This window comes from Nomia melanderi, chromosome 2 (genome assembly GCF_051020985.1).
Source record: "Nomia melanderi isolate GNS246 chromosome 2, iyNomMela1, whole genome shotgun sequence".
Lineage (NCBI taxonomy): Eukaryota > Metazoa > Arthropoda > Insecta > Hymenoptera > Halictidae > Nomia > Nomia melanderi.
Genome location: NC_135000.1, coordinates 2,951,903 through 2,979,607, shown reverse-complemented (window position 1 = coordinate 2,979,607; position 27,705 = coordinate 2,951,903). Strand labels below are relative to the sequence as shown.

Genomic DNA, 27,705 nt, shown 5'->3' with positions numbered 1-27,705 from the left:
GCGACGAAAGGGTCACATCTCTCGCTAAACTCGACCGGGAACGCATACCGTCGATAGTATGACACCTAATATGGAACACGTGATATTCAGAGCTTGCCAAAAGCGAGAGATATGAGTTTTTTCAATGGAACTTCCATCAAAACACGAACAAGTTAATAAATATTAGTATACTGATCGATAACAATGCAAAAATTTCAATGCCCTCAAACTACAATGAAAAAAGTAAATAATGACAAAAACAGCGATTTGAACAAAATGGCAGCTAACATAGAACTCTTACGTAATTTGTAAACAAAATTCATTTTTATCACGAGAAATGAATATTTTATAGAATTAAAAAGTATAAATAAACGAATTCTCCACGTTCTTCAACTTATATTATGTTAATTTGTTTGTTCTTTTTCTTTTATACTTTGAATATATGCGTAACACCGTTATTCCGAGAGAAAAATAATAACTATTCGAAGACGAAAATAAATTTGTAACAAATTGCCTTTGAATAGTGAAAGACAAACGTGTTCAATGACGAATCATGAAAAAATATAATTTGTTAGCCTATCTATATTACAAAATTCAACTATTTAACTCGTCTTTCAGAAAATTTAACGCACTGCCATACACAATAATGCTTCACATTCAATGACAAATCCTTAATTGATGTCCAACTATTAATATCCTTGTTTTTTATTACTAAAGAAGTGTTTCCATGGTAACTCACACGTCAAGCTATTTATTTTCCGAAATAGTGTGGTGTTCCATATTAGGAGCTATTCCATATTGGCCGCCGTTACCATATAAGCTTGGCCTGCTAGTTCGTGCGGTTTTCATTTCGTATTGAATGTAACTCATAACATTTTTCTGCGGTCGTGTTTGTTATAAGGGAAAGTAGGATAAAATAGAACGCTTTCTTTTTGAATCGTTATAACAAAGTGTCTGGATATTACTGCGAGTTCTTTCGTTCTGTACCGATAGCGAAAGATTTCTCTATGGAAATTGTGGAATGACATGTTGCGTTAATAAAAATAGGATTACTGCCATGGAGAGTGTTTGATGACTTTGTTTACGAAAGGATTTGTATTTCTTTCTCTCTTGGAGGAGTGTAGTTATTTTATTTAGGAAAATTTATATCTTGATATATTTTATTGCAATCTATTGATTGTGTATTTTATTTTGTGTAATTTCATTTAATTCAATTATTTGCGATGTAGAGTGTTTGATAAATTTGTTTACGAAAGAATTTGTTTTTTTTTCTCTTAGAAAAGTGTGAAATGCAGACTTCAGTAAAACGTCAATTATTTTATTTAGAAAAATGTATTATTTTCAATGTATGTTACTTCTACCTACATCGTTGCTAAAAGTAGCTCCTTAATATAATATAATTAATAATAATGAAATTAAAAAATTATTATAAATTTAATTTATAATAATTTTTTTATTTCATTATTATTAATTATATTATATTAAGAAGCTACTTTTGGCAATTGTGCAGGTAGAAGTAAGGTACTCAAGCAATATATTACAATAAAATATATAAAAATAATACATTCTTCTAAATAAAATAACAATGTTTACTACAGTTTGCATTTCACAGTTTCCTAAGAGAAAAATATACAAATTCTCTTATATCTTGACATCATACTTGTATTATCTTTGCAGTTCTACTGTCAGCTGGACGCGACATTCAATCGTCAAAGTTCTCGATCCGAGTAAACTCGGTTTTCTTCCCTGAACTCCCCCACATCGCATCCCTCTTTCCACTATATTTTCAATCTTTTAGTGTCACAGAAAACTTCGGATTCTCATAAATTTCTAGAACAAAGAAACCGTTTCATTAACCGTGAGAATCGCGTTTCAGATTAATGGCTCGAAGCGGCGCGGCGCGGCGCGGGCCTTCCGAGCGGAACGATCGGGTCGGAAATTATGAAAGAGTTCAGAAAGCTCTCGATTGGAAGCACGGAAGCTTCTTCGAAAGTTTATTGGTCGGTAGGACACGAAACGTGCCACAGGCGAGAAAAACTTGACGAACAATGGTCAATTCCGCGGCCAAAGGATTTAGCGGGTTAATCAGAATAATGTGTCTGACTATGAACGACTGACTCTACTGGGGACTCCCGGGCGACAAATGCCGAGTTATTTGTGTACTGTGCGGATTTGGTAACGTAACTTAACCACTTGCCCCATGATTTCTTACATAACTGAGATCGATACCACCGCTTTGTTATGAATAATTTATTGAAAGAAGGAAGAGTAAGATTTAGGTTTGTAAAATTCTGTTTAACAGTTTGTCTAACAAAAGCCCATTAAATTAATAGTGTTAATAGACTTCTTAGCCCTTTGTCCTATTTCTTTCTGAACTATGAACGATCTAACTGTTTTGTTATTAATAATTTACCGAAAGAAAGAATAAGTGTTAATTTTATCGAACAGAATTGTCATTACCAAAGGCCTGCTAATAGACTTAAATTCATAAGTGGCTTTCGGGTGAGAGCCGCGTCGAATACGAATTTGTTGCCAACGTTTCGCCAACATGGCACCTGGCTTCATCAGGGGCTAAAGACACACTGATGCTGTTCCTATTGGACACGGCTCTCACCCGAAAGCCACTTATGAATGTAATATTCCAGGCCGTGAAAGCATTAAAGCTACTGTTAATAGACTTCTTAACCCTTTGCTCTATGATTTCTTTCTGGACTATGATCGATCTAGATACTTTGTTATTAACAATTCATTGAAAAAAGAGAGAATTCTAGGCATCGATGTTTATTCTAAAGTATAACGATTGATAATGGAAGAATAATATTTAATTTGAATTCTATTTATTCAGAATAATATTTTATTATAATAATATTTAATTTGTATCCTATTTGTTCAGAATAATATTCAATTTATATTGTATTTTTCAGAGTAATATTTAATTTCAATGTTAATATTTATTTTGGATTTGATAGAATCGAGTACTACTTATGTTTGTTCGATTCTGTTTGTATCATTGCTACGAGTCTTATACGATGTTACAGAGCAAGGGATTAATAATCTTGAATACATGAAGTACTGATTTATCTGTTGAGTTGTGGAGTTAGTTGACACAGTGGAATAAGTTTGAACGAGCTTCGGTACTAATTTTAACATTAATTTAGCTTTAATATTGTTTTGTATTAAAATGTTTTATAAGAGCTTTAGCATTCAATTACAATTTTGGAAGTTAAATTAGAAGATTATTATTAAATGAGCATATACTGAATTATTAATAATTTCTTTATACAACGTATGGTATGTAACGATTGTTAGTAACTTCTTACTACACTAATAAAATAACTTATTATTGTATTATTATCATAAGTTAATAACCTTATTTATTTATACTAATGTTTTGTATTTAATAGTTGTAATAAAGCTTTATTCAATCATTTTTGGAAAACACGTATTTAATAAACAGTTATGAAATTTTTAATGGAAGTAACGATTGCAATACTGAGCTAATAAGTCCTTTTAAACAAGATAACATAACAATTTTTTAAAGTTACCATTTAAAGGAAAATTATTGAATTATTTTTCGACATAATGTAGATATAGAGAAGTTTATTAATAGGCTTTCAGTGGGTAAAGTGCTAACATTCAAGTGGAAGAAACATTCATACTTTATGGGTACTCGCCAACGTTTATTGAAGCGCGTATATAAATATCACATCAAGTTGAACGTATAAAATGAAACCTGTCGTATAGGAAAAATAAAAATTTGTAACTAGGGAACAGTAAAATTGAAATTTTCATTTCGCGTAATGCCATAGGTACGTGTTTTATAGCTTCACTGGTCATTTACACTTTTCAATTAAAAACGAATTTCACGAAATTTTTATATTAAATTTCTTTCATTTTGAAACAGAATATATTGCTTTCGTCAGAATTCTAAGAAAAATGTATGAAATATTATCAGTATTGCATCTTGTAATTAACGAAACTTCGAACCTCATTTCTTGACAAAACAACTTTGTGTAATATTCAAAATTCAGAAAAAATAAATTTTATTAAAAAAAGAAATTATATTAAGAAAGGAATAAAATATTTCTCTTACGATTTAACCAAAGCACAGCGATGAAATGGAAAATACAAAAACAATATTAGTAAATTTACAAAATGATTTCCTAACCTTTGCACTCGAGAAGCACCTTTCAGTCGCGATTTGACTCGATCCAGCAAAAGTATAACATTTAAAATTCAATATTAAATTTTGTAGAACGTATCAGCCATGGAACACCCAACTAGAATAGTTCTATTTATTAAATAGTTAATAAATAGTTCTTTAATTTATGCAAGATGTTTCTTTACCTTGGTTGCTGAAAATATGATTGACATTTCATCAGAAAATGATGAATATTTATTGATTAAGATACTTTCTAGTACAGCGGATTAAATACTATTCTACCCATTTCACAACAACTTTTCATAAAATTAAAAATGTTTATACTATTTCCTACTTGGTTGTTAATAACCTATTAAATACAACTGACAGCTTAATTCGTCGCGCACATGGTAAACAATTCCTCAGTATTTAAAAAGGAAACAGATAATCACAACTTATGCCAACAAAAAATTCAATTTCTATCTAAGATACTTTCTTCAGAGGAAAATAAGCTTCAACAGACCAATTTAAACTTATCTTTCGTTCACTTCACTTTGAGAAGAAGTTCGCGAATGGTTTGTTACTTGAAAATCTTCTTTTAATTAAATCGTGTATTTGATTCGTTTTGATGGACACTAAGTTCATGCCCTCAGAAATGGATCAAAACCCTGAGACTAATTAATTGCTTCGTTACTCGCGTTACCCGGCAACTTTCATTTATTAAATTAACGCCGCCGCGGGGAAGAAACGGCTTTGAACCACCAAAGTCGCTTCTAACGTGTTTCAACCATCGTGTGAAAAGTAGTGACCTTTTCTGGCCAAAATCCAATTCTTTAATTCAAAACTTCGGAATTGAAAATATTATAGTGAACATGGAATAATTGAAACATGAAGTTTTTAAAGAAATTGATTTAGTAATAGGCAAAGTAAGTTATAGATCAGTTAATATCCCCATGAATATACTCTTGGAGTTTCTATATGCAAATTAGCAAAAGTCTGTTTGACTACTCGGTAGTTCTAGTGTAGAGGAACGTTTCATTTACAGAGCTTGTTTTGCAAACGTCTTCATAATTGCAACGTCATTATCCTCACCCGATTAGAAATTGAAATAATTGAAAATTGAGAATTGAATGAAGTTCAAGAAGAGAATTGAATTGAATATTGAGAATTAGATTAAGTAAAGATCAGAATTAAACTAATTGAGAACTGAACTCATTGAAAATTGAAATAATGAAAAAATGAAAAAAAGAAAAAATGGAAAGCAAACTAACTGAAAATTTAAAGTTGCAAACATTACAAAACTCTTTTAAACATTTTTTAATCTATGTATTCACAATTCAAAATTAATAGTGTATTAAACTTTAAGCAGGTTTTTCCAAAAATGGCTAAAAATGGTAAACGTGAGATTTGTTTCATATAAAAGCTTAGACAATCCCGAAGAAGCAGACAGAACTTTTAGGAATAACACTTGGAACCATCAGATTTGTAAAGATTTCAGTTATTGTTAGTATTATTCACCATACACACTAAACAAAATTTGTCCACGTTTAAACCGTTTAAATAGTACACAAATAAAATTTGATTAAACTTAATAATTCTATAATTTTCTTATGTTTATATTTATGTAATTATTCAATATTCACATTTTCCTTTATTCGTTATATCTTAGTAGTTTAATTTCATTAAGCAATTTTTATACAAAAAGTCACATTTTCTCTGTATTTTCCAGTTAACCAATTACGTACAACACTAACGAATAAAAAGAATTTTCGTACGTCCTTCAAAGTAGAACAATACTCACTATCGAGGAAAACATGTTTTCCATCCCCAAATCTGATAACTATATTCCATCCCCTACGTTCCCGAATAAAATAAGAATTCAACTGAAGGATTTTCCAAAAAAAAAAACAAAAAACAAACTGTATCATGTGTAAATCGCAAGATTTCTTGTTAGCAAAGTCCAATGATACAATCTGTAACGAAGAAGCGAGTTAAGCATGTTTACAAAGAGTGAAAGAGTACGGGTCTCCCCTTACAAATACTATCAGCAATTCCCCCGCACGCTCGAGAGGAATTGATTGTACAAACAAGAGTCTCAATTTCAAGAGTCCTACATCAATCCCAGCTGATCCGGTAACAGTTTCGCGATCGCGCAAGTGGTTGTTTATTTAAAGAAATGCTCTCGTTGCGCCGCGATATTAACACATCTGTTGCGAGCGCAAAGTAGCAGGGGGAATCCCCCTAACGCTGAATGGTACCTAGCGCCGCGCGATGGCAAAACATGTTCTGTGGCCAGAAATAAATCTTATCGGAACTAGAATATTATTATGCAATAAGACATAATGTATTAAATATTGTTAAGTAATAAGTAACGTATCCAAACGTTGGTAGTCATTAAAAAGGTCTCAATCGAGAAATTAACCCTTTGTACTCCAAAGTTTTCCAGGGTATTGCAAAGGAATGTTAATGCAATTTATTCAATAAAATGAAATACTGAATTTGATTATTTTTTTATTATATACCCATTTGCATCATGCGGAAAAGTGGAAATTTGCTCCTTGTCACGAAACATGCTTTTTATTGTGTCAAAATAAAAATGGTTCAAAACGTATGGAAAATTAAACGCATACTGGCGTAAGCAAAGAATTCATAATTTCATTTAGTGCAATAAAGTTAATACACGCGGCATAAAAAAAAACATTTTTGCTGATAAGGAGCAATTTCCCACTTTCCTGTATGATGCAAATGGGTTAATAATACTTATTACATGATCGAGGACTTGTAGTTAGCGAGAAGTGAAGTTAACGACACGCGTTGACGATTAGAAGGCAGGCCTCCTCTTCGGTGTTTATTTATAAAGTATTAGCTCCGCGGCACGCGATCCCGAGAGCCGCCGATTATGATAGCGTTTTATCTCGGCCGGACCGCGGATGGGATCAAGAGGAGCATTAAATCCGCCTCTCGACCATCCGACGCGGATTCCCAACGCTGACCTTAATAAACGCCACCGCTCCCGCCCACCTAGCGGCCTTTTCGCGAATTTATTTACAAGATGCCGGACTCTATTTTTTTTTCCTTTTCGACACAGCAGTCGCCTTGAGACTTTTCGCGAAGCATAAAAGCTGCATTTTCGGGGAACGCCGCGACCAAATTGTTGCCGAGAATCTCGCACTGACGTATCGTAACGGAAAAGTTTTAATAAAATGCAATGATATATGAATGAGCAGTTAATTACTTGCGCTGGGAAGCTCGTTTTTGTTACAACATTGTTAATGATATATTACAGTTTCAAAAAGACATGATGTTTTTGTTCCAACATCGGCAACGACACATTATACACATAGATAGTCTTATCGGATTACATATTTCGGACTGTTTTAAAATCTACCAGTTTGTGCACGATTGTTAATAAACAAAACTAGTGTACATATCTGTATATAATAGGTGAGAACGGAATTCTTCGCGTGAGATCTTATCGAGTCTTTGAAATCGTTACGAACGCGAGTGATTAAGGGGGAACCCCACCTAGAGATGTTCTAAACATAGGTGAACTACTGGAATTTTCTTGTGGATGACTATTAAGTGAAAACTTTTGAGTTTCTCTGAGTGTATAATTGAGATCTTCCGATTTATACTTATACTTTTTCTAAGCCAAAATGTTACAAATGGCGCAGTTATTTGCTAGGTTCGGAATTCTTTCTGTGAAGCATCCATTGTTTGCGGCTTCAACTGCAAATTGAAATATCCGAAGGTAAAAATTTTGGTAGATTTATAAATAGAAATATATGATCTAAAATGTAGCATGCCAATTTTCCGAAATTTTAATTATTATACAAATGACAAGCAGTGAAAGTGCAAGGGCCAAACAAATTTTCAAAACAATTTTCGTGGATTTACAAATAGGAATATATTATTTGAAATGTAGCGTAGGATTTTTTCGGTATCTTAATTATTTCATTTGTCATAAACATTTGAAACTAATTTTTTGGGTTGGCATGTTTTACAAAAAGGGATTCCGAACCTAGCGAATACCTGCACCATTTTGTAATATTTTAACTTAGAAAAAGAAAACGTAAATTTAAAAAAAAACGTAATATTTTAACTAAGAAAAAGATTACAATTATACATTCAGAAGAAATCAGAAGTGTTCACTCAATATTATTAACAAATAAATTGGTAAAATTTACTGATGTGTAGGTCGCCTTTTGGTGTGACCTCCCCTTAACACTAAACCTACCGTGACCGGTTTTAAAATTTTATTTAGCACTAGTACAGCCGCACCCGACAGAATGAAGAAATAAAAAAAAATGGTATTTTAGTAATATTCGATAAAAGATGATAAAACTGAATGTAAATCAAGATAATAATATCAGGTAACTCATATCTACACCGTTCTTTACTTATTATAAAATTGAATACCTATGTTAAGTAATTAACACTTTGCCGACAATATGGACCATTTATGGTCCTGCCGAAAATTTCATTGTTTAGGGTTAACACTTAAAAAATCTTGTACTTATAGAGATTAGATAACCCAAGTGATCTTTAATAATCCATATAGACCACCCATGTTACTGTTTTGCAAGTATTCAATGCAAAGCAGTAGTGTGCGGAGAGCACTGAACACATTGAAAAAATTATTGAAAAAATTGTTGCATTCAATATCTATATTTTGTAATTTGTTTGTAATATATTTTTATGTATCATTTATAAATTTATTTTTTAGAGTAATGCTTTATTTTATTTTCTACTAATGCAACGTACTCAAAAATCTCCCGAATTGAAGTCTCAAAATAATTATACTTTTTTAAGGGCTGTCAGATCTCTTCATATTTTTGAAGTATCATAGAGTCTTATGACTAAAATCCTACAATATCTTTTTTCAATATTTGCTTATTACAAAGTTATACACCTCTAAGTAGAATCTCATTTTTCCATGATGTCACTTCGATTTTGAATTTTTACTACAAAATTATACGAAGATTTGGCAAAAGTGTCATTTGTATATAAAAGTAGGGAATACAATAAATATCTTAGAATATTTCCAGATTTTTACAAAATTCACAACAATGATAAATCAGGTGTGACCATAATTAGGTGTGTCCATATTGCCAGTAAGGGTTAAGAAACTAATTATTAACTTCAATAGCAGAAGTTGTTATTCTTGTCAACAAGTCTGAAAAAAAGGTTATTATTCATTGATACAACCATCATTTGTGCTATCACAGTGTTGACTACTTTCTGTCTAGTACAGTCTTCGAGTTTTCAAATTTTTAATAACCTTATCTGCTTTCTACTCCTGCAACCGATCATCCATCACACTTCAACTTTATCTCGTGATAATAAATTCCAAGAATAAGACTAGGTCAGGTCCGAGACGGAAGTCTAACTATTAGTTTCTGTAGCTGAAAAAAATATGGTGCTTCCAAGTTTTTCATCAGACAGTTGTCAACCCCCAAATCTTCAAATTGTGAGTCTCTGGTGGTTATTTCAGTAACGAATTCCTAAAATGAGATCAGAGTGAGTATTAAATTAAAAGGTAGCTGGATTTCATCAAATTCAGGGCCCTTCATCAGGCGAATGTCTACTTTCAAATATTGGACACAGAGAGAAACCTGTTTCAGAACAGATCCCTTTACCGTCCAAATTACCTATTACATTTATCCTGTGCTAATTTGTACGCAGCTTCTCGCATGAAAAAGGGAAACCCGTATGAGGTCTTTACTGCATTAAAAGATTTTAACTTTAGAATTTTTAATGAAAAGTATTGAAGACTTTGAAAATTATACAGTATCTGAAATTATATATTCTGCAACAATGTTATCTCATTTGGAATTTGTGTCACCTGTTATTAATTATCTTGTTAAGTTGAGTTTATAATTTATGCACGGAACAAAACTTAAATATCATTCTTACGTTCAAACTTATAAATATATATCGCTGATATACATAATGTTCTGAAGTAACATTTTCTTTGTCTCGTAATCTTCTCTTTTAAATCCAATCTATTCGTTTTCCTGTTACCTATACCAGGTCCTACAGCAAACTTTTCTAAGAATTTTATTTACTGAAAAATAATTGGAATTATGTAATAATTGCTACACTAATTCATGAGAAATATTGCACTTGTTTCTGTATTAAAAAGGGCAGAATTTTTAAAATGATTTAAAGGTATTGCATTATAATAACGTTATAAATTACTTTATTATCAAAATAGATGGTAACTCAATGATTAATTGCAATCGAAGATATTATGATTAGATTATTACTCTAGCACATTGATCAACCTAATAGCTAACCCAGACCAGATCCTACAGTAAATAATTAGAATTATGTAATAGTTCTGCTAATGATTCCTAAAAAGTAATGTTCTGGTTTTTGTATTTAACACTAGGTTTACAGCACGCATCAATTAGAATTTTATTAGTGATATTGAATTTTATAAATATTATTTTGTAAATGTTTACCGCCGTTTTCGATTGAAGCAATTGCACAGAGCTGTATGTATCTATCTCAATTATCTATTACCAAACTAATCTCCAAAATTTAATTAAACATATATAAATTTTTCTAGTGACAATAGAACAAACTGTATACTAAAACTACCAAACCGGTCAAAATGATCCATCCAGAAATTCTTATTTCACAATTATAAGAACTGTGATGATTGATGCTTTTGTGAAAAATTATACGCCAGATCTGTGTATTTCTATCAATACGTCAGTACAAAATCTCGAAAAATACACTTTTTCCATTTTTCTAAAACATTATAGGAAAATCACTTTAATTGCTCGGTAGTTCTGGTGTCAAAAAAGAGTTGTTATCACAATTTAAAGAATACTGAAGAGCTGTAGCTACTAATGGGCACTCACCAGAGATTGCAGTTTACAAGATCCCCATCAAATAGATCCTTTTGTCCTTCGAATCCCTCGGGTTCTCAGCTATTAGTCGTCCAGCAATGACAAGAATTCCATCCGGCCAGAGCTGAAAATGCATCCAATTTTGCTGACGAATGGTATAAACTTGAAATTGGTCGCCAGCGTTCGTTATAAAGAGCGGCGAGACTGAAAGAGCGCCGTGACACCTGTTTACACGGGCACAGAGAGCCGCCCGACGTTTCGATCGCAAAGAGGGATGACAGAGCTTTCTGTCGCCTTCACGCCTTGCTGATCGTTTCTGCCCAATTGTAAACGTTCCAATTTCTACAAAAAGATTGACGGTCCCCAGTCTTGCATCACTGTCATCCCTGGGGGGAAGTGGAGAGTTCTATTTACATGACAATTTCCTTTAAAGTAACTCTGATCCCCAAGAGGACTTCTTTGGCAGCCAATGATCAGTCGGCGAGTTTTTATTTGCGAGGATTAAAGATAAATGACGTCGATCCTCTGAATTTTCATTGATGATCCAAGGACTAATATTCAAATCCGTGAAAGAATATCTTCAGTAAATAATATTATATTATTCTTCTAAATTTTTATTTATGCGAGTCTATGTTCACTTGATTCAGATCTTCCAGATTGGAAAGGGTATGCAAGAGAGACACTGATTAATTATCTGCTGACAAAGTCCAAGTGATGCCACTATCTTCATTGGCAGACGTAGTCTGGCTGTCCAATATAAACCGGTTTAATCAGATTTTTAGCAAAATCTGCTTGGAAAGGTGCTCAATGGTCACTAAACTCTTCACTTGTGTCCTGGTATTTCTCTTTCATCGCTTGCTCACACTAATTCCATCTTCCATTATATGGACACTTCCAATACTCGACTGATCATTGTAACATCTGGTTAGTTTACATTTGTACAAAGTTCACGAGGGAACGTATTTCCCGAGAGTGGAAGGAATTTTCTTGTTTATTTCCTGCTTCACTCGACAAGCCTATGCCTCATTCATTAATTGCTCAAGTCTCAAAACAAGTGTCGCTCTTTTTCACTATGGAGTTTAAACATCATCTAAACTACAAGTTTAGCACTACTAGAGTCTATGCTCCAATTTATATTAAATTAATTAGTTTTCATCACAGTCCGGTTAAACTAAAGCCTTTTAGCTACCAGTTATGCTTAAATTTGATAAAAAATAAGCATTTTCATTCAGACGTCGGTCAACGAAGTTGCACAAACACTGTGATCGGTCACTTTGCACCCCCCAAGTTCATGATCCATTACAAAATTAATTAGACCAGTAGGATGCGACGCGGTTTATCGGAGCTCGACCGGGAAACAAGTCTACACATCCAACGCCGGGCGCCGTTTAAGCGCGACTGCCTTCCTGCGGTGCTCTATATCGCATGATCTCACGCATGTCCGATTTCCGAGTCTCTACCTGCCTCCTCTCTCTACCGCGGCGCCGCCGCCGCACGCCCCGTCTTCGTTCCGCGACGCTTCTCGCTCGCCAACTGTTGCTTTCCGCGGACATTCCGTGTGGGATGAAAAATAGCGAGCGTGACACCGACTCGACAGAACAATAAAACGGACGGAAAAGGCGCTTTTACAATAACCCGGTCAGGGGTGAGTTTCTTGTAGGGCAATTCCGGGTGAGATGGTTTGATCTCGTTTAGAGATCAATTGTTTTTAGTGGTGTGTTGAATCTTGCACAGAGACTTGTTTAACTATTCGCCTTATACATTTATATTTACATTAACTTAGGATTAATTACATTTAAAAGAAATTGAACTTTGCGAGTCAAGTACAGCTGTAAATGAATTTAAAGACTATAAAAATATATACACATTTTGACTTACTCTATTTGTGCAAGTGGAACACTAAAAAACATTTTAAATTTCAAACAAAGAACCATTCTAATTTTGGTAAGAAATTATAAATAAGTTATCCATTCTAATGTTTGTGAAATAAGAATCTTGAGATAGATCAGTTCTATTTTTATGCATCTGCTCTCATAAATATAACTTTTTCTGCTAGGTATTATTTATATTTATGATGTTATAGTTATTGTAAAAAAAGTGAGACATCTCTTCCTGACTTATCCTATTCCGCAGATGGAAAGTATCATAATTTTTTAAAAAACAGTGCTAGGTAAAATTTGAGGAAAAAAATGTTTCGAAATCTGTTCAAGATTAAGTGGATGTAAATATTTTTGTTTGGGTAATCGGAAACAGTGAACGATATATCCCAATCTTATATTTGAGATGTGTACTTGAAATATTTTTCAACGATAAGAGTAAACCGAGGAAAGAAATTTGTATCGTGATGCAGAGGATCGTAATATTTTTAAATGAAGTAAACAATGTTCTGAGTATCTACAAAGTAAAATACTGTTGCAAGAAATGATTGCAGCATAAAAGATACATTGTAAGATTTTAAATAAAATAAGTATCATTTGAAATAACATTTTACCCAGCAACGTGTCGAGTAACAATGATTATAAACAATACATTTTGTTAATTTATAAAATACTTCTGTATGGCTCTTTCGTTGCTTGTTTTCTATTCAAAATTGTAAAACAAATATTATATCTACAAATGGACACAAGTAGTAATTACAATTTAAAAATTGTTTTTGTAATTTTACGATACGATTCTATTTTCAATTTTCAACTTCCAACTTCCAACTTCCTAACGTTATATATAGCACATGTTTCCGCAATTCTGTTTCCCAAATCGCTAAACGATTATGGTCTATTTATAAATAAATGAATTACCACGAAAAGTAGATCGTTCCGGCAAGTAACAGACGCCATTACACGGAGCGCTCCGAAATTCATGATAAAATGAATTGAGATCAGACGGATGATTTATGAAGCAATGAAACGAAATGTATGAGGGTAATTTCCTGGTGTAGCACTGCAGTTCCCGCGATGAAGCACCGATACTTGTAAAACGCACTGTTGCGAGGCATGAATGTACAGATGAATGGACAAATTGTGTTCGAATACAGCCCATCAGATATTTCATTATCAGTTTCATTGCCCTGCGAAAAAAAATGATATCAAACTATCGTGAAAAAAACTTATTGCGCCTAATAAAAATGTAAAACGAAGCCTGATAAAATATGAATCCTCGTAATTGATTTTTTCAGTTGGATAAGAGAATGACTGTCCAATTCCATGGTCATTTCCGTGCGAGTTGGAGAGCTTTCAGATCACAATTCAGATTGAGCACCAAATACTGATAACGAGGGATGATGATTATCAATTATTGGATTGGATAAGGGGGGTCTGAAAGGATTCATTAGGGAAATTTACTTTGAACAGATTCGGGCCACTCGAAATATGACAGTGTCGGGGAGCACGTGGAAGTATTTAGTGATCAATGATAACGGTATTAACGAGGATCGGTGATAACGATGATAATGGACTCGGGCGATTCGATTGCTTTTTATCACGTGTGTCGCCGTCAGCCGAAAATCAAGTCCTCCCAATGCTTCGTATACGTATGAACTGAAATATTCGTTCGGAAACTCTTTCTCTAATCTGCGAACATGCGGTTAATCCTACAATTAGATATTGCATTGTTATAATGTTATGAATTACATTATTGTAAAAATGGATAGTATTTCAACGATTAATTGCGATCCATGATGTTGTAATGAGATTATAATACTAGCATAGTCTATGTTCTAATTGTTAACAAAATACGTATGCGATTGTTTGAAATCCCAATTTAATATAAAATGAATTGTTCTATTACAAAATTAATATATTTATTAAAATTAATTGTTCTATTAAAAAATTCATTCATTCATTTCAAAACGATTGCTGTATTAAAAACTTAACTTATTTATTAAAATTAATTGTTCTAGTAAACAATTGATTAATTCATTTAAAAATGATTGATTCGTTAAAAACGAATTAATTCGCTAAAATTTAATGAATAATAGTGCGAAAAACAAGCAATTAATTAAGAAAATATAAATTCGCAATTGCAAAGTGCCTCGGAACACCGGGGAACAAGTTTCAAGTAAAATGTAACCACGTGATTTGCAAATATTATTTATATAAGATGCCGTTCACTTTTTAGACTGCAATTTGCTCGTGTTAGTGCCTGAGTCACGCGCGCATATTGTTTGCCAGCGTTCACGGGCGAGGAATCGGCGAAGAAGTTGCGTGTGGAATAACAAATTCCATTCGCGCGTAACACGCTAAGTGGAAGATCAAACGGACAGGACTCGAGCGGCGTGCATCGTACGTCAACGAATTTTTATACGCGAAAGGCACGGCCCGACAGTAAGCAATCGAATCTCTGCGGTTCCTCAAATTTGCAGGAATAATTCACGCTAGTTGAACGATAAGTAAACGTTTGCTTGAAAAATTGGCAAACTTTTCATTACTGCTAGGATAATAATCATTCAATTTTCCTTTACCTACATCATTCGTTAAATTTGTAATTCCTATTCGCTTTTGTGCATTTTATAAGATCTTTTACATTGTTGAAAACTATTACATCCATTTCTTTTATATGATAAAATGAACTGTTTACCCAAACTGCAAGAGATCAATGTTGCAATATTTAAAAAATAGGATGGAAACTATAAGATAAACTTTTCAGAATACGGAAGAAATGAATTTATATTGGATTTCGTTTTCTATGATTTAAAATAAATGAAACGTTGAATATACAACTGTAGCTTAACCCTTTGCAGTCCGTAGGAGCTTGTCAGTAGTTATAGATTTGGTGTAGCAAAATTGTACAGTTTACTTTAAAAATACTTAATGTATGGGATTTTTCGTTAACCCGTTCTACAATGTCATATCAGACTCGTAACAAAAATTTTTAATTGAATTTGAGGTACGCAAGTATTATTTATTTTTATTTAAATATAAATTAAATAACTTTCAAAGTAAACGTGAACATAGAATAAGCATCAAAATTTGTTCTCTTGCTAATAAATTATTAACGATAAAGTAGTTGTATCATAGTTAAGAAATAAATCATACAGCAAGGGGTTAAGTTGGTTTCAAAAGTTAATTTCTAGTGGATAATCTTTCAAGTGTAAAGAGTTAATAATAAAATATCATTGATCTAATCTACATGTACGGTATTCAATTAAATTGCTTTCTTTAATGATGAAAGTAACGTGTGCCATTAACTAGAAAGCAATTATCTATTGTAGGGGAAATTTCGTGATCGTTAAAGGTACTATAATACATATTTGTCATTTAAACGTGTCGTCACACCCTTGCGTTCTTGTATACATACAGAGCCAAGTCTAGCTGATTAATCCGGTAATTGAACTACGTATATCAGGGCGGCGACAGGCATCCACGTAATCTAGTTACCTTACTACATCTCTATCTGTAATCTCTAGCAAACATTATCGTCGGCATCAATTATTATCAATTTGTTGGCCGATAATCATTTACTGTATCAAACTGCGCAGTTCCCGGTCCCCTATCGCTGATAACGGTAGCTATCTTAGACGACTGGGGCAGCTGTCGTATGGTTTTCTTGCACTCAATGATTCTTCTCTGGTAAATAATATTGTTTTTCCTCCGTTATCGGTTAAGCGAATGGTACACAATAACAAAGAGTAATTACCGTGCAATGTATGAATGTCAGTGTCAATTTGTTATTCGTGAGAAGGTTTGAATAATTTTAATAAGAAATTTGAATGATGAGGAATTGTGTTCAGAGTGAAACCCTTGATTGAGCACCTAAAAATATAAAATTGAATCGTGATTATGTTAATGGTACAGAATATTAATGTAAGTTGTTTAATGTTCGTTAAAGTGAATTAATAAAATGGAGAAGATGTTTTTACTGAAGTTAATGATGGTTTAACAACAAAACTACCAGAGGGGTCAAAATGGACCACTTCCTGATTTTTTGTTTTTGCAATTATTAAAAAGATGACGGATGGTTCTCTGAGGAATTATTAAAGAAATTGATTTAGCAATAGAAAAACTGAATTGTACATCAATTGAAGTCTCAAGAGATGCAGTTTCTATAGAGGAATTTCAAAACATCAATTTAACTGCTAGGTAGTTTTAGTGTTAAGAGTGTATCGATGGAACAAGTTGAAAGAGTTAATAAATGATGATGGTATGCTCGTAAAACGGTATTTAATTCAAGGCTTTGATACTTTCGCTCTCTATAATGAATTATACATGGGGCGTGATACCTTGTCCCCCAACAGGAGACCGTTGAATCGATGCGCCAGACAATAATAGACTCTTCGAAACGAAATCTAATCGTACGAGCGGTTCCATTTTTGTACCTTCCATAGTCCTGACGCATCAAATATTTCCAGACAATGTTGTTTCTCCAAATATCTGACCAGAAACTGCTAGAACCTGCACCTCGAACTCTAGAAAAGCTTATCTCTCGTTAAGGTCTAATTCATAATTATCTGAAAGTTCGATAAATTAAAAATTATGAAGTACTGCTGATATTGAATGAAAAGTTCAGGAAGCACTGAGGATAAAAAGAAAAGATAAACAATTTATAATAGATCATATATTTCCAACATACTCAAAGATATCTTTAAAAAATGCCTACCTAAATAATTTCACCAAAGGACCGTTCAAGTTTCAGTGAATTTTCTGTTTTATAACTCAATGGAACATCCTAAGATTCTTTGAACTTCTTAAGTCTATGTTCGAAGTGATATAACGGTGAATAATTTTCTAAAATTTTCGAAAGATCTGAGAAAATTCTAAAATTTGTAAGTTAGGTACTTTTCTAAAACGACTCTTAGAAGTTCAATAGAAACTTCAAAGTAAAACTTGGGCAGCAGAGATTACAAATCTGTTTACCTACCTACGATTCCTCTATCTCTCTCCAGAGTTTAATGAACTCGAGACACAGAACAAAGAATTCACTTAGGAGATTGTCGTTATCCAATTATTTGACAAAGGAACCATCGTCCATGTTGCTCTTCTGTTAACAAACCCCTCTAACTATCGTTCGCAAGGAGATTCAACGTTTTCATTCACCGCCTACTGCAAGAGTTCCAGAAGTTAGCAGTCTCACCTTTCTAACTGACTTTTTCTTGAACCGTTAAGTTGCTCCCAGCTGAAACTTGAACTCTCCTCTGCTCACAGAAAACTTTTTATTGCGCCCACGTCTATCTCTCATCCATTATACGTTACATTATCTTAATTACGTTACTATGACTCGCCGCAGACGTGAATTTCTCGCTCCAGCTCTCGGCCCTACTAACCATCTTCTAGACAATGGAACTCGATAATACGTTTTCGTGGAGGAATGTGTCTACTATCTCCTGAGAATTCGATTTTTAGATAACGCTGAATTGACACGAATACGGAATTACACATTTCTTTCGAAGGTAGCTCTTCTATCTTGCCTGTTGACAAAATAAGCTATATCACTAGATTCTTTTGGTTTCGTGTGTCACTAATCTTCCTATATCCACTGCAGTTGAACTATTTAATTAATAGGTGAAATAGATTTTTTAACATCTTGAAAAGTAATCAAACAATTCTTCTCATCCTTCGAAAACAATTTAATTGAACCTATGTAACCTGTTTCTCTACTGAACGTCTAATCGTCCACGGAAAACATTATATTAATTTTTTAAAGATCTCCGAATATCGTTGTGAGTTCATTAAAGAATACTATAGGCAAGACAATATTTCTAGGGCACCAATAAATCCGCGAAATCTCGAATATCGAGATTCTGTCCCAGGAGGACATATAATACATCCTTCATAGAGAGATGATGAATAGTCTCATTAACTCTTCCTGCTACATAATCCCGAATACCCGGAAGTACGTCTGGTTTAATAATGTCTACCACCTTTGGCGTAAGTTCCTGGAAGACCTGCAAATAAAGGAATGCAAAGTCAATTTCCGTCTGTAATATTTTTTCATCAAAATAAATTGGTCTTAATCTAGAAAGATTACAGAAGCGAGCACAGTTTCAGCGAGAGAGGTATGCAAAAGGAAATGATGATGACGATTATTATGGTTTAAATACCTTATTAGTAATTGGATTACCTTAAGCGTGAACCAAAGCTATAAGATTGTTCAGAAATGTTAACAATAACCGAGTTCCTCGTTATCTAAATTAGTCCACTCTATATAAACGAATAATTATATTTTATAATAGTATCCATTTCAAAATACCATCTTTTTAATATTAACCCTTTGCACTCAACAATATTTTTTATTACAAATATTCGTTACTTTCTGATGAACTATTCACGATATTTTTCGCAACCAACACAAAGAATTATCTTACATAAATTAAGGGACAAAACTATTTTAATTCAATGTTCCATGTCTGACCCATTACACATAATCCAATATTGAATTTCAAATTTTATAATTTTGCTACGTTAAATCAGATAGGGACTGAAAGGCCCCTCTTGAGTGCAAAGGGTTAGTTCAGAGTTCTAAAAATACAATGCTTCTTCAACAGTTATACATCTTCCTCTTCAGTAATGAATTTCAAAAGAAAACACCACATGCATCAATAAAATTCAGACAATGAAGCCTATAAACAATTGAAGCAATTAATTATGAATATGGTGATACTGATAAATTGATGATAATCTCGCCTTGCTCATAATCCTCGAGAGTTCCTCGTCCCCCATGAAGTTCTCCAACCGGACCTCCATAGACTTCAGATCGAAATCCAAGTCGAAGGTCTTCAGGTACATTCCCCTGTAGTAACCGAGCACTGTATTCACGTACAGCTGGAAATCGTAGATGTCCGCTCTGAATGGGCCATCTCCGTGGAGTTTCACCATGTCCCCAAGGATCCCGGATATGTTGTAGATGCCTTCGATATACACATGTGGCACGGATACGTTTGCGGTGATTGTGGGTCCGACCAGGGACAATTTTGCCTTGTTGATCACGAAGGTGGAAAGATTGTACAACTCCAAATTCTCGATTATCAAAGATATACTGTAAAAATGAAATTACATCATCTACGTGGGTTGCTGCAAAAGCGTCAGGGAAGAATGAGAAAAGTTACAAATAAGTATGAACTAATGGTTCTATTGCTTTTAAAATATTCTCCTTTAACATTGACACATTTGCCACTGTGTTAAGTCGGCACATTTCTGAACTTAAAAATGTGAAGCTTTATGACAATAAACAATTGAATGATACTGTATTCCCGAAAATTTTGCAGCAACTTACGTATTAAGAAATTATGTTTCTAGGCAGAGAAACACAGCGATAAAAATTGCCTGTTAAAAATTGTAACGACAATTAACAACAAATCGAGTCAACGTGTTTCCTACTTAGTAAAATTAATGCTTTGGTTAAATCAAATGAGATTTGAATACATTGTAGAATACTATGGAACAGGAACTATAAATCTCCTATAATTGTTGTACACTTTCTTAGGGTTTATTTCATTACACAAATTAAATATTAAAATCCTAAATTTCATTAACAGTAGGTTTACGGACATTTATTGTAAAATTTATTCTATCGTTCCTAGAGAAGTTAATGTTTGCTCATTTTGATCTTAGACATTAGATAAGATAGAAAATTAGAGTACATATTCGTGCAATTGCATTCATCAAAATCGATGTAAACATTTACCAAATAATGTTTATAAAATTCAGTACGTCAAATTGGCATTCTGTAGACCTGGTGTTAAACCCGTTATTAACACTTTTCTTATCGTAACCAGTCAAATATCTAATTACAAAATAAAGGTAAACAAGTTAGATGGTAAATTTTTTTAAGGAAACAGAAACAAAAAAAAAGGCAAAAATTTAAAAACTGATTAATTGGACAATATAGGAAATAATGTAAAGTTAAAGGAACAACAGAAAACGCAGAATTTTAAATCCTGTCAATTGACTAGTTTCCGGTACGGTTACTGTTAAGCTTTCTAACATCGCCTATTGAATTCTAAATCCTCCACAACAGTTCCATAAATATTTTCATGGTCTGATCCGAAAGTCTTGAGTCTCAAAGTCTGCTTGCTGTGAATAAAATCTAACGTGAACGTGTGACTGGTGGTGCACCGATAAAAATATCTTTTACTTACTTTCCTATATCCGGATTATCGATAGTTATATCAATCTCGTCTAGTTGAAGTGGCTCCAACGGCGGAATCCCGAGCTCCGGTATCCCATAACGCATCCGACCGCGAAACTTCTCCAGGAATCTCCTCAGCTTGAACTCGAGACCCTTGGAGGTTGCACTGTCGACTATCCTTTTGTCGATTAGTTGAAAGTTACAAAACTGGCTTGGTGATACAGTTACTTACTGATGCCGGTGGTTGCTCTGGTTGCGTTGATCAATAGATTCCTGGGGGTCTCTACCGCACTGGTGACTGAAAAAACAAGAAACAACGCCAATCACTATCTATTTACACCGCCGTTTCCCTCGTCACGTTCGTAATTGCCTCTAGGAAAGCTGTGTGGCAAACAATCCACTAGCGATGGGCCCAATAAGCTTCGCGTCGTTACAGATTAAACTGAGCGACTTGGAGGGTTGCAAAAACACTTAGGTGTGCCAATAAATCATTCATTGTTATACTAACTATAACAAAATAATGTGAACTATATACGTTTGAATAGATTTCGTATTAACTACACCTTTCTCTAGCTCTACAAGTTACCATTGAGTTTAGCAAGGAACGAATTATTAGTATATATAAATTCATTGCTGTACTTAATATTCTATTAACGTAATTACTAACAAAGGAAGTTATCGAACCCGGAAATTAAAAACATTATGAAACTGTGTGTAAGTAAAATAAGTCAAGCTTAATCATTTGAAGGGCCGAAACCACCTCTTTAAAATGAAATTCGGCACAAAAAAAATTGCAATGTATTAGGCTTGACTTACTCTGTTTAGACCTTGTAAGATACTTTGTATTATCATTCTGATCCATAGAACAATGTCCTATTATCAGCATTTAAAAGAGAATTAAATAAGTCTGTGATAATTAGGAAAATTGCTACCATTGGTGCTTTTCAGAGAACCCAGCAGTAATTCCCAAAAATAAGAACAAAAATCTAAGAAACAAAAATACTCCTCTTACACTGAATTCACGGCTATGTGTCTGTGTACATTAAAGAACAGAATACGTGAATAAAGCATGTTAATAAGCAGCCAGTGGAATAGAAATATTTTTTGAGTATCCGCTTATAGTTAGGTTATAGATATTAGCTCGGCTTGGTGGTAAAAAATTGGACCCGTGAGTCACTCATGACTTTCCCGATGATCCGATATTCCATCGCGGTCTCTCCTCCGCTGGAAATATTTCAGAGTCTTCATTTATCCTGGGCTGAAGTAACAGTCGACCAGGTTGATCTAAAAATTCACGTTTCATTAATTTTCGCCGTACCTCGAAAACGGACCCCGCCCGCAGGAATCATAACTCACTGGTGCAAAGGATCCAGAAACGATCAATTTTACCACCAAGCCGGCCCCAGTAATCAGTTATTCGAGATAGCGTGTACGTGGTTAGCTATCCATCAGAAGAGTGGCGTTAGCGTACGTGACAGTGGCGAGAGGAGGGAAAAAACTGTTGCCGACGGAATTGCTCGTCGTTTGCGCAAACGAAATCACGGATATTTCATCCGAGGGACCTGTGTATGCATGTACAGGACACGGCTGGCTAGTATCGCGTTCCAAGTCTCGATTAGAGGCGATGCCGCAAGCCTGGAAGAGATCTAAAAGCTCTCGCGTGTACCTGGATCTCCGAACACGATTCCGTTGGACTGTACTGTTGCATCAGACCTCATTGTAATTCGGTTTAATGGATTCTGGGCCAAGGAAACAAGGCGGACGGTTGATCAACTGGCCAGACGCATGTACCGGGTCATTCCATAAGTAAGCACACACTTGACACGTGCAGACGTCGCTTCTCGGTCAGTCTATTAGATCGTTTCGATTGTGTTGACTGATCAAATTAAGCGGATTACCGCTATCAGTTGTAAAACTGTCATTTACACGTACCGGAAGCTATGTAATTTCAAAGAATGTTAATGCTGTATCACTTCCCTAGGATTAGTCTGCACGCAAGGATTGGCAAGATGTCGATATTTACGAAAACAGTTACCATAGTAAATACTATGATATCTATTATATAAATACTAGGGTATTTGATAGAACCACATTGGACTTAGCAAAATGTATGAGCAATACGATTAAATAAACTAGTAACTATGTAAACAAAGGAATTCTTATATTGTTGTAACTCTTGTAATGCCTGGGAACTACTGAAATAAATCATGTTCAAATTTCTGCTATACTGTTTCATCAACTTCAAAGGGCAAAGCCTTGATAAGTGTCTATGAAACGTTGGAGAAAATGATATTATAGTAATCCTGTTATTAAGATTCAGCTATGGACTGTTACTACATAGTTGGTACACTGTTTTTAATGGTCGTTTGATTGAGTCTGATAATGATTCCGACAGAAAAATAAACAAAACACGGTTTTATGAGTTACTGATGCTGAATAGAGAACGCTCGCAACGGAACCAGTTCGAAAACCCTCAATTTATAGGCATGGCTCGATCAAACTCTCACATACTGTAATCCGAGGCGGTGTCCGTCACTCGGTGTATCAGTTCTTTCTGTCGTTGCATGATTCCACTCACTGCAACAAACGATTAAACGTGCAATTTCCTCTGGAAGTACGGTCAACAAGGCTCCATTGTCGAAGGTGGACCTTCCGGAGGAAGTCCATTGGCGACATATTAATCGTAGGAACCACTATCGACGAATAAATGATTGAGTACATGACAAAAACGTTAAATGAAATAAAATTTATGTAAGCTGAACGAACTAAGGCTAGTTATGTCACACTGATAACAATAATATGGCAGTCATTTTTATGAATTCTTTAGCAGAAAATTGTACTTGTTAACGCTAAAATAGCAGAAACTTACAAGCCAGAGACCGTATTATGCATACAGCCATCTTCCCGTATCCGAAAATACTTTACAAAGTTTATTACGGTTAAGAAAAAACGTGGATAATGTTGAACGCTATTGACATAACTTAACTTCGCGTAGTATACATGAATACGATAGAATTCAATTGATAAATTCTGTACAAACGTTAAATAAAGCAATAATAAAGTATATTGTACACTACATTATGTATCTGTAGTATCTTCCTCTCGATCTCTTGTAAGTATGTACGAAAGCAAAAAATTTCTACGTTTTAAGTTGATTCTCAAGAAACAACAAGGCAATGAAAAATAAAGTACCTACTTGTACTGTACGATATCATGTACCTGTATAGTTTCAAGAGATGAGAAAACGGTGAAAGGCAGCGAACGTGAATAGCCGGCTGCATATACAAAATATATATCACCTAAACTTTTAATACATTTGCCTTGCAAAGAAAAGTTTCATTTAGACCATGTTTTAAAGTTTCTCCATAAAAAAATTCATAAAAATCTTTCCGCCTGCTTCTATAGTCTGACCAGGCAACGCATTAACTTCCACATTACTATCCGTCACGTTCCCTCGGCAACTAAGTCGTAGAATATGCTCATAAATAAATCAAAACTGTCGAAACGGATAGCGCTGTTCGCAAAATAATATAATATTCACATTCCTTAACCCATTAGCTATCAGCATTTGTTTCAATAGCAGTCTCCACGGTTACTATATTTCATTAAATAAAATATATCATTTTTACAACATACAAATAACATTCAAGCGTAAAAATCTGCTCAAGTTCCTGTTATTCATTACTTCATACGTCATAGTATTACATAAACACACACGAGAATATAATTTACTCCTGTTAATTATCTCAGACTGATTAATCGATCAGAACAAAATTAAATCATCGAGATCCACAAGTGTAACGATTAATTTAAGAGAAAAAATAGGATGAACAAATATGCTTCAACAAGAATGGCACTCTGAACACTGCAGCCAAGAGCAATAGTGCACGCAAGTAATTGAATAGTGGAACAATTGAACGTAGAATGGCCCGGTAATAGAATAAACAAACAGATCCAGACCATCTTCAGCCTGTCGTCTCAAGAGAATTTCATTAAGAAGCTATCCGTTTCTACGAGTTAATTTAAATTGCTATTTTCATCACGCTCTTTCACTGAAAAATTGAATTAATCATTGCCTGTGGACAGTAGCCACAGGGAGGACGCGGAATTACGCCGCGCATGATGCCGCGAAATTTCCGGGGAATGTGCACAAAGGCAGCTCACGTCTCCGGAAACGAGAAATTAAAACGCTGAAAACGATTTCCACGGAAAGCCGGCTCCATCGAAGGACGCAGGCATACATGATTTCTTTTAGATTCGCGTGACATATTCGGCAGCCGCAACAGCGTGAGCATAATGAAACAATTCCTGTAATTATGACTCGTAAGAATGATGCTCGAGTAACAAAAAAGATTTCATTATCTTCTTAATCAGTTAGCTGTTGCGACCTTTTTGAACAGTGTGTAATCTAAAATGTGTCGCAAAAAGTAAATTCGCTATGTTATGACGAGTATACTCTGTATAATGTTAAGGTTATTCGAATATAAATTTAAACATGAATACTTTTTGCAATTAGTATAAAATACATGTAGTGTAGTGAGTTATGACTCGTCATAACAAAACCTTGCCATTTTTATTGTACATGACTAGTATACTTGTTAAAAACCGCGAACTGGTTGACTGTCCTTGAATGTGTTCCACGGTACCATTTTCGGTAACAAGTTATAGTAAATTGAATGTCCACGCAATCTTTCATAAAATTAAAACTTGTCTGACCACTGCATGCATTTTCTACTAGTTGCAAGAAATATTGATGTTCAAATTTATAGTTGAACTAGGTTTACGGAGATTTATTGTACAATTTTTTTTCCACTGGTTTTAGAAAAATTAATGTTCGTTCATTCGGATCTTTCAAACTAGAGTTTTAACCTTCATTTGCCCCTTGAAAAAAATCACAGTGAAAGTTAATCTCGATTTGGGTTGAAAAAGACTGTAGGATCTGACCCAGGTTACGAATAGACAATTAACACTAAAACAACAGGACGAGTCAAATTGACCCACTTCAGAATTTTTATTTTGCAACTATTTAAATTATGAAGGCGTTCTTTGCGAAAGATTTATAACTAAATTTATGTACTTGTACAGGTACAAGACTATAAGACTATTCGAATCTCAAAAAACGCATTGTTCTAATTTTTATAAAAAATTGGAAATAAATCATTCTGATTGCCCGATAGTTTTAGTGTAAAAATGTATGTTCGTGAAATGGCATCAATCAAAATTGACATAAATATTTACCAAGTAATATTTATAAAATTCGATTCACGTTGAATTGACGCGTTCCGCAAACCTAGTGCCAGTGAATAATTAATGATATAATTTAAAATGCAAATAATTAACTATATCGGTTTTCTCTGCGTCTGCATAAATCACTGCTCTTTCGTATTGCCAGGGATTCTGTTGATAACTAATTGTAGGTACCTCTTAAACGTAATAATCAAATTGCAGATGCAATTATGTAAATTACTTGTAACGATGATTCTTTCGTTAATCGATGGTTTCCGTTATCTTTTTTTCATTTAAATTCAGTTCAAAATACGTCATGATTCAAGTTAGTAACATTTCCGGGTAGAGTAGATTCTTTTTCTTTCGCCGAACCAGTTTAGAGCGCAGAATATTGACATACTTGCGCAAATGTTACGTGAAAAGGTAAGTTACCAATTAAGAACATAATAAAAATAATAAATGAACTCTCCTTGACTTTGCCACGATATAGATATCAGGGATTACAAGGATCATAATTACATAATGAGAATAACTTTCCTGTTTGCTGTTAATTCCACTAATCAATTAGAAACGATCGCGTAAGCTTGTGAAAATTTCAAGATCAGGTTACACACGCTTTACCTTATATTCCAAGGTTCCGCGAAATTGAATTGAAACCTAAGCTGAAACGTAATATCATTTCATCGATCACGAAAAGTTAATTAAATTGTTTTACAACTTTCATGGTTAGAAGCCCAATGCGGATTAATCAAAAGAACACGATTCTCTACGAAATTTCTACATACAACTGTTTATCTTCTAAATTTCACTACATCTATTCATCAATTAAAAATTGCAGCATAGCTAAACAAGTACCACGTGCATCTACCGTGTAAATACTGCGGTTTTAGATGTATACTATAATAGTACATTCTCTCATTGATCATTGAAAAGTAATTGAACACAATAATCCGTAGAAGATCAGTTTCATTTCCTTTCAATGTGCTGTTACGTTCACGCCTCATCGATCAATCAAAGCAACAAGGCAAATATAAATTTCAATCGATTTTTCGTAATAAAACCTTTCATCAAGATGAAGAGAAGAGGGCAAGAAGATGAACCAAGAACGACGAAACCCAAGGAAACTCACGAAAATTAGTCGCACTCGTGGCAACATTTCCAATTCCTCCTAGGAGCGCTGGCAAAGGCTCTTCAGGTTGAGTTAACACTTGCTGAAGGGTCAAAAGGACCAGTGGGAGGACAAGGCGTTGCGGCGCGTGTAACTGCATCACGGCTCGAGCGAGATAGAAAGCGGCACTTTGTTACCGGAGAATCGGTCGTTCAAGCGGTCGAAAGGATCGCGTGTGACGAGCCTGCCATTCATTCAGACCGCTCACGAAGAGGCAGAGAAACCGACTGGCAAGATGAAAGAGCACTGGTACACGCGTTACCGTCCCGCGT

The 27,705-nt window shown here is 34.2% G+C and overlaps 2 protein-coding genes across 6 annotated transcripts in view; both read right to left on the bottom strand.

Annotated features, from left to right (window-relative positions):
• The window catches only part of LOC116425852 (parathyroid hormone/parathyroid hormone-related peptide receptor), a 95,157-nt gene extending 77,722 nt beyond the window's left edge, over positions 1–17,435 (bottom strand). The window contains exons 1-3 of one of the 4 annotated variants that reach the window (XM_031974075.2): positions 17,195–17,372; positions 11,395–14,044; positions 10,993–11,322 (exon numbers count right to left, since the gene is read on the bottom strand). The gene's annotated coding sequence lies outside the window, so the exon portion shown is untranslated. Of the gene's footprint in view, positions 1–10,992; positions 14,045–17,194 lie in introns of all 4 variants that reach the window. The other 3 variants (XM_031974076.2, XM_076374203.1, XM_031974077.2) reach the window with 3 other exon arrangements.
• Positions 17,436–18,520: 1,085 nt separating this feature from the next.
• LOC116425853 (uncharacterized) lies at positions 18,521–27,705 on the bottom strand. Of its 2 annotated transcripts, XM_031974078.2 has the most exons (6): positions 27,395–27,705; positions 23,551–23,616; positions 21,272–21,337; positions 21,050–21,212; positions 19,596–19,947; positions 18,521–18,856 (listed from the first exon to the last, which is right to left on the bottom strand). In XM_031974078.2, exons 1-6 carry the CDS (start codon positions 27,531–27,533, stop codon positions 18,671–18,673), a joined length of 972 nt encoding a protein of 323 aa, XP_031829938.1. In that variant the 5' UTR covers positions 27,534–27,705; the 3' UTR covers positions 18,521–18,670. The 2 variants fall into 2 exon arrangements, with proteins under 2 accessions (XP_031829938.1, XP_031829939.1); XM_031974079.2 differs by lacking the exon at positions 23,551–23,616 and having other exon boundaries at positions 27,395–27,699.